The 15,123-nt window shown below is 35.3% G+C and overlaps 1 protein-coding gene across 7 annotated transcripts in view; it reads right to left on the bottom strand.

Annotated features, from left to right (window-relative positions):
- CACNA1D (calcium voltage-gated channel subunit alpha1 D) overlaps nucleotides 1-15,123 on the bottom strand; it is a 209,679-nt gene that overhangs the window by 61,443 nt on the left and 133,113 nt on the right. For all 7 annotated transcript variants that reach the window (XM_026102807.2, XM_064518903.1, XM_064518906.1 and 4 more), the window contains exons 22-29: nucleotides 12,120-12,226; nucleotides 10,912-10,999; nucleotides 10,317-10,424; nucleotides 10,092-10,144; nucleotides 9,665-9,811; nucleotides 8,646-8,847; nucleotides 7,138-7,296; nucleotides 5,005-5,115 (exon numbers count right to left, since the gene is read on the bottom strand). In XM_026102807.2, the coding sequence (XP_025958592.2) occupies nucleotides 5,005-5,115; nucleotides 7,138-7,296; nucleotides 8,646-8,847; nucleotides 9,665-9,811; nucleotides 10,092-10,144; nucleotides 10,317-10,424; nucleotides 10,912-10,999; nucleotides 12,120-12,226 (975 nt within the window). The remainder of the gene's footprint in view (nucleotides 1-5,004; nucleotides 5,116-7,137; nucleotides 7,297-8,645; nucleotides 8,848-9,664; nucleotides 9,812-10,091; nucleotides 10,145-10,316; nucleotides 10,425-10,911; nucleotides 11,000-12,119; nucleotides 12,227-15,123) is intronic.

Genomic DNA, 15,123 nt, shown 5'->3' with positions numbered 1-15,123 from the left:
GCTTAAAATTTAGGAACTTGCACTACATTTGCAGTTAGGGCCTGATTCTACAGCCAGTGAAGACAACACTAACACCCATACGAACTTGAACAAGTTCTTAGTGATATAAATGCAGTTACTCCAGTGTCTGAAAAGTCATCTTCATGAATTACTTATTCCCCCTTCTGACACTTTCTGGCTTTAACTATATTCCGTATGGATATGTTATTGGCTCACTGCTGCAAATGGTCATAAAGCACTATCATCAAGAACCCCATTCAGCACTGTCTATTGGCATCAAAACTGTGCATGTTTGTGCAGTAAGATATTTGAAAAGACTTTGAGGTGGGTTCCAGGAGCAAACTGTCATTATTTATGAACACTGGAAACAAATCCAGATGTATTCATTTGTTGAAGGTCACTCTTTGGAAGCAAGGTATGTAGGTTTTCTTCAATATGTGGATTCTGCCTAGTTGTTACAGAATTTCAAAATCGCAAATATTATTGGCCCTGTCTTTTTTTTTATTCAGATATACTGATTTACCAGCCGACTACGGCTAAGGAATGTACATTATGTAACAATGGCTATAATGTACATTTTGTACATGCATTTTGCCTTCCTGGTTATTCATTTTAAAATAATAACTTGCCAGTTGCTATTGCAATTTTTAAAAACAAATTTACAAAGAGTTTAAATAGCAGTATGCAAATCTAACCTTATGTCTCGTTACCCTTTTAGACTACTTTAAGATGATGTTTTAGCTCAGTGGGTTAAGAAGTTGCTAGCGATATTCTTAGCACAGAAAAGCAAAATCAGCTAGAAATTTTTTTTTATAATAAGAAGTGGACAATATTTTTCTCAAGATTTTAAACTGTCAGAATTTCTAGTAACTTTACAGTTTAAAAGTTACATTCAAGTGAATGATGATTCAAAAAAAGCTAATTTCATGTGAGAATTTGCTCTTGGAAACTACGAATGCACAGCTACAGGAGGAGACAGCTCTACACAGTATTCTAGAAGAGTAAGAACTGAGTAGAGTGTCAGGAAGGTCTCATCATGTTTCTAATGCTACTCTCTGTTTCCCAAAATGTTGCACTTACTAATACTATCCTATTTTAAGTTTCATCTCCTTTAAAAAGAGAATTGCTATAACCATTCCTTAATTTAAGCAAGGGGCTGGGGTAGGAAAATAGGTCAGACTACTGCTACAGCCCTTCGTGCTGCATGCTTTGGTTCTCTGGGATCAGTCATCAGTTCCGGTTTTGGGGCAAAAGGCAATGTTCAGGGATTTGGCCTCCTGAACAAAAACACCTACTTCTGAGAACTCCTGCACAATTCCCTACCACTCCTCCTTTAATCCCTCCCACTTCATCAGAACAAGCCATTCCTGAAGTTTCTGCTAAACACCATGATGGACTGCCTCAACAATACTGAGGTGTATAATTCTACAAACCTTAGTACTTGTCAACTAAACAAGGTAAGCTACTCTCACAGTATTCTTCTTGACCGTTCATATTCCCTACTTTTTTTGCTTAAAAGAAATATATTTCTCGGTTTTTAAATAATGATAACTATACATAAAAAAATAAGGTACTATTATCAAACAGCAAACAGATAATCAGCAAAATCCTGAGGTATGCTACCCGTCTTTCCCTACAACAACGGGAACCAAAGAAAGGTCCTCCAAAGAAAGGCTAATTTCACCTACGGAAAAAATAACTTTACTAGACATACTACAATATAAGGCACTTAAATAACATATTCACATTTTGATTCAATACTTCTAAAATGCTTTAAACATTTATTTAAGAAACCTTTTCCATCAGTATGGACAAATATTGTTCAAAGTAATATGTAAAGCAAAAGCATACAAATAAACAAAAAACTAAGAGAAAATAAAGATGGTTTTGGAAAAGGGAGGAATGGACAAGTCACAGCAAATAAACATCATGCAAATAAGTTGTTTTCACCACTGCAATGACCCAAGATCAATTCACTTACTAGCCATCTTTCCTTTTTTCTTACAAAAATCTGATGTAAAATGACATGGAAAATCATTACAAGTTTAAGTAACAGTTGGCTATCATGAAGCTGTATATATGGTATGTGCTGATGTATTGTTTTAGATTTCATAAATATATTTTATAATGTACTAACCATGCTAAGTAACAGATTTTAGCATATGTGAAGAACAACATGGATAGAAAAAAGCCTACCCTTTTAAAAGCTATTCATTGAGAAATGCTAAAGGATACATCACAAATCCTGGGGAATATATAGGCATATAGAATTAAACACAAAAATATGTTTCTGTTGTTCTATTACATAAATATTTCAGTCCTTATAATGCTCTGTTGAAAAGTTTAGGCCTCATTCTGCAAAGTACTGTGTGTTCCAATCTCCGAGCTGGAAGGCAGTCTTCAGTACCTTAGTTTTATACAACACAATGTCATACCAGGAGTATCAATATTTATAACAGTCTTAGGTTTGCAGGAACAGCAAAAATGGAAGATCACACTTTTTACAGGATTTTTGACAACGTATTAAGGGGCACTGCCAAGCAGATCAGATAAAAACTAAATTTTTTATAATTTCATTTTTACACAGTAAATAACAGAATGTTCATCTGATGCTTTGAGCATCTTTGAAATGATTTTTAAAATGCACAAAATTAATAAATAAAACTGTCAATTTTGCCTGACTAGACTAAGTAACCCAATGGTGGCACGAACAGAAGAAATTAATCAGTTTTTCCTCACAGACCCTAAAGCAAACGGTTAAATTTGGTTTCAGATTGTTCCTAGTATTAATAAATCTTAATAATAATTAAAACAATTCATTATTTTCTTAAACATGTATCTAATTTTAAATTTAGATTGCTAAAAGACATTCATATTCTGCTTAAGACTGCTAACTGATTTGCAACTATTAAAAAACTGTAATATACATTGCCAATAGGTGTCTTGCTAAAGAATACTTCACAATAAAGAGGTTACTAAGAATATCAGGAAACACCTTAATTAATTCCATTCCCTTTCTGCTAATTAATCTCTGGCAAAAATCTGATTAATACGATGGCCTTTTAACCTTGTCCTCCTAATTAGCAAGTTTAAGGTCTGCTGAATCCATGAGGGAACAAAATTCAGGAAATGAGGACCTTTCACTGACAGTGTCTTCCCTTCAAACAATCAGTGTTCAGATCCAGAGATCTGTTACAGTAAAAGCATCTAATCAGATAGAGAGCATGTTGCAACAGTTAGAACCCAAGTTGCACAAAGTCTTTGAGACCAGTATTAAGACACTGAATATCATTCAATAGTGAATAGGAAGTCCATAATACCAATGGAGCGTTGTGATTTATACACTTATGATCAGACCACTGTATTTTGCATTAGCTACTATTTCTGACTATAGCCACAAGTGCACGGAGAACCATAGAAGGATTCACAATCTTCTTTCAAAGAGCAGATGATAAAATGCAGCAAAATCTCCTGAAACTTCAGTGTGAAACAAGGATACAGAACAGGAATTGCAATCATGAAATACAATCAGCATACTCATGGCGCTGTGGTCCACATATCTTAACTATCTCCTCTGGGGCCTAATATTATGTTGCTTTTGGTGTGAAATCCCTAACATTTAAATAAGATAGGTGACACAAAAATACAAATAAATTCATCAGAAATATATACAATGGATTGGCCAGGGTAGAGTGAGATTATGGGAGAGTGGGTAAGTATTCACCCAGAACTCCACACTTCACATCCCAAACACCAGACCTCAAGGGATGTATAACTTATTTACTTACACAAGCAAATACATAAAGCTAGCTTTAAATCAAGTAGCCCAGGCTACACAGCAGAGCTAATGGCTAAATGCAAGCTGAATAAATAGTCTTGAAAAGCTGGATAGTAGTCACACATCTACCCCATGCTGAGCTCTGGGCTGCCATGGCTCTGAAGTATCAGAGTTAATTAGTTTAAAGCAAGAGCAAGTTTGCCCACACAGCCTACGGTCATCCAGTCTGCTATTTAAAACATAGGAAGGGCATAGCCCACATTCAGATTATGGATGCAGATGTCCTGATTACTTTAAAAGAAGGGCAATGAAAACAGGAAAATACCAGACTTAGATGGTGAGATCAGTAAACCTCAAATGGTATGACTGGCTTTTTTCACATTCTGTGCAGAGCGAGTGACCACATTTTACTTATCTACATTGATATAAGACCAGAATAAACACTGATTTCATTGTAACTGAAACCAAAATTCAGTTTAGTTTTTCTTTCTTAAATTTCACATGGTCATAAATGGGATGTGAGAACTGAACAAATATGACTGGATGAACTATCATAATCTGATTTTCATTATTATTTTCCAGTTAGTAATTATAGGTATCAGTATCTCTGCAAAACCTATTTCAGAAAACGTGCTTGCATTGTTCATTTTGACAGTGTCCCTTTAAGGCAAGGAATCTAAACCGCTTACTGTGGGTCCCTCTAGCAAATCCTGTGTATATAGAATTGAAAACAAAAAACTAAGAAGGCTACTTGAATATGCAAAGTTATTTATGTGTATGTTTGCAGTACTTAGCTGTATTTTATAAAATAAAGATATATTACAATTTTGCATTTTAGAAAATGAAGTATAACATAACGTACAAGTCTTTACCAAGGATTAACTTTGTTTAAGATTATGAATGCAGTATCATGAATATGCGAAGCGGTAATGCTTGTAACAGGAAATGATTTATCTGGTTTAGAAAGGGACCTTTTCGTTACCTCAAAGTATTCCAGATCTCATCAACTACATTGTAATACCTTTTTTTCTGATATCTGTATTTCATTTCCTGGAGTTACAGACACACATACAGTCAGGTTAACATTTCTATGAAGATTTCACTGATAGCTAAATGTGGGAAACATTTAGGTTCTTCTTGTTATTTGAATAATATCTAGATAATGTGAAACTTGTTATACTTAATTCTTTTGGTGATCACCTAATTAAGGCACATCCAAAACTTACCTTAGGTTTGAATGCAATCAGTTTCAAAACCATTTCAACAGTGAACACTCCTGTGAAAACCATATTCATAATGTCCATTGCATCATTAAAGAGCTTAGACTGTCCATAGTGCTGTGAATGAAAAATATGACACTTTTAAAAGTAAAGGATTGTAAATTTTAAATGAAAGTAAGATAGCATAAGACAAAGTTGGCAAAAATGCAGTCCAGGAAGATGTTTTCTCTTAGTATTTATGATGCGAACTTATCTGCATAAAGACTAATTGAATATTGCTGGTCAAAAACAGTGTTATCTAAAATTGATTCTGTTAAGGCACTGAATGGAACAAATTTGTCATTCCTCTACAAACTAAGAGGGATCTCCAGAGAGACGATTTTGAGCAGAAAACTGGTCCCTCAAAAATGAGATATTAAGCAAAAGCAATTTCCCAAGTTGTATATGATATGTTTAAAAATTATATAACTTTGTGCTGCATTTATTTAGAAAGCCTGCAGTATGTTAGTCAAAGAATAATATGTATTGCATAGCAAAGGTAGTTTTAAGGGGATACAACTTCCACAAGTTTACAGCAAAAGCAAGCAGAATCAGTATGTAAATTGGATTTTAGCTAATCTTTTTCCTATTAAAATCTAAGGTATTGGGGAAGAGAAAGAAATAACTGGGAAAAGCAGACAAGAGAAATAGTTGGTGAAAAACAGTGAGTGTGTAATGCTGGAAAAAGAAGAAAAAGGTAAATTTATATATACACACACACACAGAAAAAACACACATACAAAAATACACACAGATATATACACAGCTAATATATGAAAATAGATGTTTGTATGAGGTTTGCATTATCATACAGTTCTATGCTTGTTCCACACATGATATTTTTAAGCTTTTGAAGAAGATACAAACACCAGAGAGAAAGATGGTGTAGTACATATACAAAAAGAACACAGAACAAGTATAGAAGCTACAAGGAGGTGAAGTAATGTTTAAGGAGGTGAAGTAATGTTTAAATGCATTATGTAAAAGAATATATTAGATAAAAGATCTAACTGGTTGATAGAAATGTTTGCTCACAAAAGTAGGCTTTTATGTGCTCTTTAGATTTTCTTGCACATGGATGGTCTTGGGAACACACAAATGTACATTATATTATGCTGCAGGTAAAAGTACAGTATAAAAAGCTTGATTTTAGCATAGGTAACCAAGAAAAATTGATTTTTACTCAGTATTTTTTGGTGCAAATAAAGTATTTAACCACACATGTGGCATTAAAAGCATCTTCCAATGGACACTTTGGCAAAGACTGCTATTTCGTATTTCTGGAACATATAGGTCACAGAGTCCAATGCTACCCTTTCTGTCTTCAGTGGGCTTTGTACAGGAGAGGACTGTGGAATCTTGCATGAAGTTACTCTCTCCACTAATCGCTTTCAAACACTAACTGATAAATATGTCACTTGGAATGTCCAATATTATTTTGAGCTTTTACTAGTATTCATTAATTATAGTGTGTTCTTTCACTAGTACATAATAAGTATAATCAGTACAGCAATTATTATTCTGATCTATCACTAATAATTGGACTGCACAGCATAGCTGGGGAGTAGTGTTGTGGGGGAACGTGATACACATGGAAATTTTGACACAACTGTAAAAAGTGGCTTGTTCAAGTCTTTGAAACTGATCTAGTTTTCAGGATACCCCTCTTGTACCTCCCCCTTTTATCTCCAGCTGCTTCATCAGTTATCTCATATCTTTCTGTCATTTGAAGGAAAAATAACTTTAGAAAGAGTGAAAGCTTAAAAAACAATAGCACCCAGTCATTTTCCTTCGGAACACTAGGTCATGAGGGAAGAAAGTGGAGGGAGGGAATCTGTGCATTGCTTCTCTCATTCCCACTATTCTTTCCTGTCAGGAAAACCTTTATCGACATCAAGCAGTTTTAAAGAATTTTGCTTCACGGAACTGATACACAGCCTGGAACATGTCATAGAGCAGTACTATGACCAGAGTTGTTTTTTTTTAATTTCACTACATAAAAAAGTAGATAAATCTGCCATAAATCAAAGACACCGTATCTCTCATATTCTTCCCTGCAATTCATGACAAAGGTTTCAAAACAGCTTCTGGTTTTCCTACCTGCATAGCCAAGCAAAGCGTGTTCAGCATGATGAGGACAAACATGATGTATTCAAATCCAGTAGAGTTCACCACATACCAGAACTTGTACTGGTAAGGATTTTTTGGAATGTATCTACGAAGAGGGCGTGCCTTCAAGGCATATTCTACACACTGACGCTGTAAAAGTAAACACATCAAAAATTGTCAGACTGTACATAACAGTGAATCACAAGGGAATACTATTTATGATAACTGCAAATTGTTAAATAGAAGTCTAAAAAATAGGCAGTGTATCTACCTTATATAGAGTTTTTTATTATTAAGTATTAATCAAGTAATCAAGTACCTTACCACTTCAAGCTTCACCTGGTCATTTACAACTGCAACTAACCGTATGTACTACTCAGCCACATAAAAAGAAATCAAATAATGCTCATGGAAATTCTGAAATGTTTTACCTTTATATAGTATAGTAGTATACAGTAGTACACTATGGACTCTGTGCGTGTGTGTATGTGTGTGTGTGTGTGTATATATGTATAGTATACAGTACTGTACATAGTGTGTAGCATTGATATTACTCATGATGGTGCTATCCAGCCATCATAATTCTAATGAATTATCTAGATTTAACTCTAAAGAATCTTAGCTAACAATAAAGATGACTATTAAGTCACCTATAAGCCATGCTTTGCCTTTACTCAGTTTTCAATCACAAATGTAACAGCACAGGATAAAACCACAGAGTCAGGAAAATAAATACTGGAGGAGTGTTATTCATAACAGCTCAGTTAAATTGCCCAGTAAAATCACGTTATATAGATGGGAACATCAGGGATTCACCTCGAACTCTTATCATTGTTTGAAATCTTCATAGAGGTTGGGCCTTCCCCTTTCCTTTTGAAGGATGCTTACATAAGCTGACTGATAGAGCACAAAGTGTACTACGAATGCTACTCAAAGTTTCATGGTTCACTTCATTTAAGTATGTGTTACAGTGGAATATAAGTACCTGAAAGATCATGACCCCTGCTGATGAGTTTCTCAGTCAAAGGATTAAGCAATAAAAGTGCAGAATTTATTTGAATCTGAATATAAACCATGAGTTTCTTTATAAATAGAAAAAAACAAGCATAAAAATCTACTTCAAACATTTTCCTTAATATGGGATAAATATTCAGAACGTAGTATTTATATTTCTGTTCTTATTGTAAAACCTACCCCTTCCCACAGATAAGTTGCCAAATGCTACGTTCTTCTTAATGTGACACCAACAAGTGAGACACTAAGATGCTGACAAGCTTAATGTAACACCCTTCATAACAAAAAGGCTGAGATGTTGGGCTTACAGAAAGAGGAACAGAGAGTCACTTGCATACCTAATAACAGTAATATTTACTAATTCTGGTTTTTTACTAAGATATGTGCTTGGTGTCCTCTCCTGACCCAAAGCAGAAAGGAAGTTCTTCATGCATAAATAAACAAAGATACTTTAAAAAATTAAAGAGTTAATTATTTGTTTTAACCTGATTTTTGTCCAGCTCACAATTCTTATATTCTTGTTCTCCCTGTTCTTGGAATGTAACAATGACAAAACCAACAAATATGTTCATCATAAAAAAAGCAATAATGATGATATAGATGATGAAGAAAATGGAGATCTCCACTCTATAGTTGTATACAGGTCCTACATTCTCGCCATTCGAATCAATGGCTTTGTACAGCAACCTGAAAAACAAAAAAGTGTATCTTAATTATCATTAAAATGGCAAAAGACAGTAAAATACGCTGACTCAGAGGACGGATTTTAGAAATGGCCTACTGTTTTACAAGTTTTGTAGTACAAGTTTCACTCAAAGGCCTAAAATTTTCATATTAGTATTATTTAAAGGGCATGGAAGGATAAACATCTAAAAGGATTACTTCCATTAGAGCTGAAGAACGGTTCATTATAGCAGAAGTAGCTGAAAGATTAGGAATCAAACAATATAAAACATAAGATTACACTGATTTTAACAGGCATGCACACACAGAAAGGACAATATTATATTCAGAAACCATATGGTGCTTTTATGTTATCTTATGTGGTGCTCACATTTTAAATTGATTTTACTGGCAAAAGGAGGCTTGAATAATGAGCATTTTCAGCATTCAGTTTGACCTAATATGCACTAATGATGAGTTCTCAACAGCTGTACTTTGTCTATTCTGTATCCATAGTGAAATCTCAAAATATAAAATGAAGACTGGAATCTCATTTTGTCGAATTCCTGAATCCAACATTGCCCACTCACTGCTCCATTACAGACTACAAAGGCAGTGAATTGCTGAAATACAAGTACAGGAAAAGTGAACACAGACTTTTATATAAAGAACAGTACATTCAGAATGATGATATGCTTTTTTCTCTTCCTCCGTTAATAAGTTTTTGTATCATCACTTCACACTGTTTTGCTCCCCAAAAAAGCCTGGTAAACGATAGAGAACTGTTCTGGAAAATGTAACTGTGTTAACAATGCTGTGAAGACAAGGAGAATTCACTCACGCTGGCCAGCCTTCAAAAGTAGATACTGTAAAAAGGGCCATCATAGCAGACAGAACATTGTCAAAGTTGAAATCACTGTTTTGCCAGACCCTCTCTTTGACCATTGGATTATCAACATCTCCATCTTTATAAACAATATATATCCCCCTGTGAGAAAGGGAAAGAAACAAATTGTGATTAGTGAAATATTAGATTAGCTTCAGAGTTATTCAATCTTCAATTCAAAATAGTTGATTTTATGCCATTGCTAAACTTGTTTAATTTCCTTGGTAACCTTGGTTGACCACCCTTATGTTTTAAAGTTTGCTGGTGGATTTTAAGATGATGATTCCAACTTACGCAAACCTAAATGGCTTGAGACATGCCTGCCCAGTTGCTACAGTCTAAACTATAATGTGTCACACTCATAAATCAAAGGAGTTCTCACCGGCATTCCTCGGGATTCTGTTTTGCCTCATCGGTGCACCTATAGAATTTTCCCTATTTATAAAACAACAACAACAACAAAGGTAAAATGCAGAACATACAAAATAAACACATTTATACTATGACTGGTTCAAAACAGGACCAGCCCCAGTTTCAGCACCAAGTCACCAAGAAGTCAGCTGAGCTTTGCTGTTCTTGATGCAGTGTAAATTTTGAGTCTATTTACCTTGAACAGCTGCACTCCAATACAAGCAAACATGAACTGCAGCAGAGTTGTAACAATCATGATATTACCAATAGTTCTAATAGCCACAAAGACACATTGAACAACATGCTGCAAAGAAAGAAAAAAAGATTTTAACACAATTTTTACATAGCAGTATCATAAAATACATACTGTAAGAGTAAGAGCATATTTTCTCACACTGATTATTTTTTTTAAATAACTATTTTTGTGATGTCAGTATTATACCTAGACTTGTTCTCTAAATTTCTCAGAAGTCTGTTGCAATGGACCCATTAACATCTACTCATAAAAAATTACAAATGCACAGTGGAATGACAATAAAAATACCGTGGTGATGCATTGGCTCATAGCAAGTGTAACAGCCAAAATCTGCACTCAGTGGCATGCCACATATAAACTTTTGTAACTGTGGGCAGAATCTGGCCTAGCATGCTTAAGAATCAGGAACTGACTTTTGGCCTTGCCCTGTGGCCCTCTCCAGGCAATTTCTTTTGTAGTACAGTTTTTAACCTGAGGCAGGACTGAAGAAACAAGCCAAAAGAAATGTAGATGAGAAAAAGATTAAAGTAAAAACCTTAAGTCCTTTTGCTCTGTTTATTGCCCTTAGAGGCCTCAAGACTCTTAAAACTCTGAGGATCTTCACAACTGAGATAGCGCTTGATCTAGGGAAAGAAGAAAAGTTATTGTTACTTTTCAGTTAACTAATTTTCTTACTGTGAATAACAATGTTATTGCAACTTCCTTATATATGAAAATTCAGGAAAGTCTTAAGATTTCTGAAGTCCATCTTTATAGATCTTTTAGTAATATTAAAAATACTATTAATCTCAAATATTGCAAGAATGATTTTGATTTCTGGAGCAACTTGGGAATTAACAGCTCAAAGGCTTGTCTGACACTGTAAGGCAGCTGCCTTACTAAGTTCGGTCACAAGCAAAATACTCTCAAGTATTTTTCAGTGTTTACAAGTCTATCGCAGACATTGTGCAAGTCTCGTAAAGCAATGAATACCTTAATTTCCAACCAACTGGAGATGAAAAGATCTCAAATGACTCGCACTTTCTTTGTTTAAGTAGCTAGGCCTGCATTTTGAGAGGAAATAATAGCAGATGGCCTTTTAAAGAACATACCGCAAAATTGAAAGATTGCATAATACGTATTCTAGTACAAGTACAATACAAATTGGGGAACAGTTGACTGACACTCAGCCCTTGCTCTTTTTTAAGTCAGTAAAGGTTTCAGAGATGATTGTAAATGAGGCAGAACTGCTCCTTCAGTGAATCAATAAGCACCTTCAGACTCTTAGATTACCATGTTTTGCCTGATCCAAAGGGAACAAAAAATTTCTTCACTACCACTCACATAATCAGTCCTGATTATAATATAAATTCTCTCCCCTTCAAATACTTTTGTCAGGTTATATACCACACTATGGCAATGCTGAAGGAACAGGCTCTTAGAACTGGATTGTACATTTGGCAATAGCACAAAAGAGGGAATCTAAACCTCCTGAAGCTCCAGGGGGTATTTGCTATACAGTACAGTGTCATAGTGCTCTTCCTTGTTCTCTTGGTAATAGTGGGAAGCAGTAATTTGTTTCCAACCTGTATTAGTAATGAGTTACAGCACTTTCCATACAAAGCACTAGCTCTTCCCATTCCCAACCCTGAATACTGAACTTGCACACCCACATAAAACAGGGGAACAAAAGGAGCTGAAAGACCAAGCTCAGTTTAAAACCCCAAAGCAAAAGTAAATCATTCACATTATAACTATACTTACTGAATACCAAACGATACCAGAGAAACACCCACAACCAGCAAATCCAGTAAATTAAAATAATTCCTGCAGAAGGACCCTTTATGAAGGAATGCTCCAAAAGCTGTCATCTAAAAATAGAATTGTTACATGTTTATTCTCTATCTGTGTTAATTCAAATTCACATTTAGGCTGTTTACAAGACACTTGCCTAGAGTGTGAATGCATACAATAGTATCTCACCTTGTAATTAAGATACAAAACAATCCCACTACGTATATAAATAAGTTTCATTTAAACTAAACAAGCTATGTTCAAGCAACACCAAATGTGTTAATTGTTTCTGATATCAAAAAATGTTATACTTTTGTGTAAGAACTGATTAGGCCGAGCTGATTTCACTGAACTGAGTGGGCCTTTGCTAGAAAAATGACGAGTAGAGCCATAAAACTTCTAAGCTTACTAAATTCTACGGTCCAGATTCTGGCTCCTAATTGTTCATATTGTCTTGGGAACTGGAAGGAGCTGAAAAGGTACTGCAAAAACCTGAGAATAAAATTTGGTGTAGAACCAGCATAAGGCTCTCTTATGCCACTTCATACTGGTGCTGGTCACTGTCACATAGGAGACATGTTAAGAGCATGAGTGTGCATCTTGGTAGAATAGGCATAGCATGTTTGTAGTATTTGGGCTTGTGATTCCTCAGGGCAGTGGAAAAACAGAGACTGTTGTGTATTACACGTGGACAATAGTCCCTGAGGTTTGCTGGTTTAAACACTGTTCTTCCCATTGGACTCTCTCTTTATTTTTTACTTCCTGCACTTGCGATTAAGATGAAAAGAGCACAAAAGGTGTATCTTGTGAAGGAAACTGCACAACATCATTTGCAGGTTTCATTAGGAGACAGCAAGAGAGGCTCTATCAATTCTGGCTGCAGACAGAATCTGGGCAGATGTCTTCAGGTAGCACAAAGTTGAATTTGGCTCCTAAATCTATAAATTAGCCTAATTTAGAGCAAATATCATTTTAAGAAATGCATAGAGTAAACCAGTTAAGCCAATTAGAAGCACAGAACCTGCACTTATTTAGAATTTTGCATAGGTTCTTAATAGTTATGGACTAAGACTGAAACTCTGAAACTAAACTTGAGATTAAAATAAGGATACTTCTGAAAAATACCTGCTAGTCAGTTCAGCCACATGGATTCTAATATCTCCAGCTTTAAGCACCTTTTAAGAAGAGCTGAGTACTCTCAGCTACTCATTTTTTTCCAGAGATAAGATATCTCAATATCGCTCAGAGAACATCTCATATTGACTGAATAAAAAAATAATAGAGAATAGGGCTGGAAAAGATCTCAAAGGGATATATGGTTCTGTGATTCCTGACAAATCTAACTTACCAAAAATTTCCAGTGATAGATAAACCAGAACCATCTTAGACAATCAATATCAGTCTTACTACCCTTACCATTAAGAAAGTTCGTTTTTTCCCCAACACTTCTCCTAAATCTCCTTTTTGCATTTTAAACCCATTACTACTTCACTTCTCTTCCCTTTCCCTTTTTCCCCCTTCCCTATTCTTTTGTATTTCTATTTCTATTCACCAAACATGGAGAGAAAGATTTTATATCCTTTCCTCTTGCAGCAAACTATTACATCTTTCATGATTTATCTATAATAAAAAGCAAACCTTTCTACGAAGTAGGAAAGAGCTACCAACTATTAATGGGTATCTCACAGTTCACTGTATCACTGCTTGTGTGCGTAAACTTGCATGAAAAATCCACCAGTTTTGGTGGAAGATATATATGTGAAAAGAAATGCAAGATCCAAAGGATGCTTTTTTCTTGGAAGCCCTTCCTTTCTCACTTTTATATTAAACTTTCTTTTGTCATGATTCAATTACAAAATGTTCATCAAAATTAGAAGAATAAAAACCCTAAAGCTTTAACCTATGCCATGGCATTAAGCAAGGCAATAAATACAAAATTCCCAACTCTTTTCTCTTACAGCTTTATAGAGGATGGCTAAAATCCTGAAGGTAAGTGCCTAACATTCATTAAAATCAGTGGAAGTTAAAGACCAAAACAACCTTAAATATCATACCTACATTTATTTACTTACACTGCAGTATGTGATCAGCTAACTGTATGCAAAGTTTAACGTATAGATGCCCACAAATGCTAAGATATACTGACTTAAAAGTACAGGTGAAGTATATATTTCCCCACATTCATATGGCTACTCATATTTTAATCATTATAATCCCCAGTGGAAGCATTTGACTAAAACCCTTCTATAACAAAATCATTCTAACCCTTTCGCAGACCAGGACAAAAGCAAGGCCTAGACCACATTTGATGTTTTGAGTGGTGTTCCAGCCTTCAGTGGAGTAGGTGCTGGAGAACACTCACTAAGCTGCGCATCTGTGGGTCCACCAGTACTGCTCTTTTCCTTATGCCTGGAATTCCACTTGAGTGGGGGCTGGTTTAAATGGTAAGGGATTAGCACAGCTGGTGCAAGGTTAAAAGCATATGGCCCTAACCTGTCCTTCACTCTGATGTTCTCACATTTCCCAAGTACTGTAAACAGGATGGTAAGCTGGATTTAAAAGCAATGTAGGGGTTATGTAACAGAATTCTTAAGTGCTTTAAACTGCCATTGCAGCTTTTCTGTTATTCATATTCGCATTCGTATCCTTGACCCCATACCACGTGAAAATCCTGATGCCTACAGAGCAGTCAATAAAATACAGCACAGAGACACTCTCCACATGTTCTGAGTTATTCTGTTTTAATGCTTGCTTTTTGGACATTTACAAGTTTCCTCCCTGCAGCTGATGATACTGCCTCTGGTTATTTTAATCTGTTTTCACACACTTTTTGTCTGGAATTTAAGGAAAGCTATTGTCACTACACATCAAGTCTTGAATTTATTCCTTGCAGAACACACGCAGCTTCTGTAAGACTCGGGTACTGTGGAAAGCACAGCGCAAAACCCAACATAGACAACATCAAAGATTCCAG

Source organism: Dromaius novaehollandiae, chromosome 12, assembly GCF_036370855.1.
Source record: "Dromaius novaehollandiae isolate bDroNov1 chromosome 12, bDroNov1.hap1, whole genome shotgun sequence".
NCBI classification, from domain to species: Eukaryota; Metazoa; Chordata; class Aves; order Casuariiformes; family Dromaiidae; genus Dromaius; species Dromaius novaehollandiae.
This window is presented reverse-complemented; position numbering and strand designations above follow the sequence as displayed.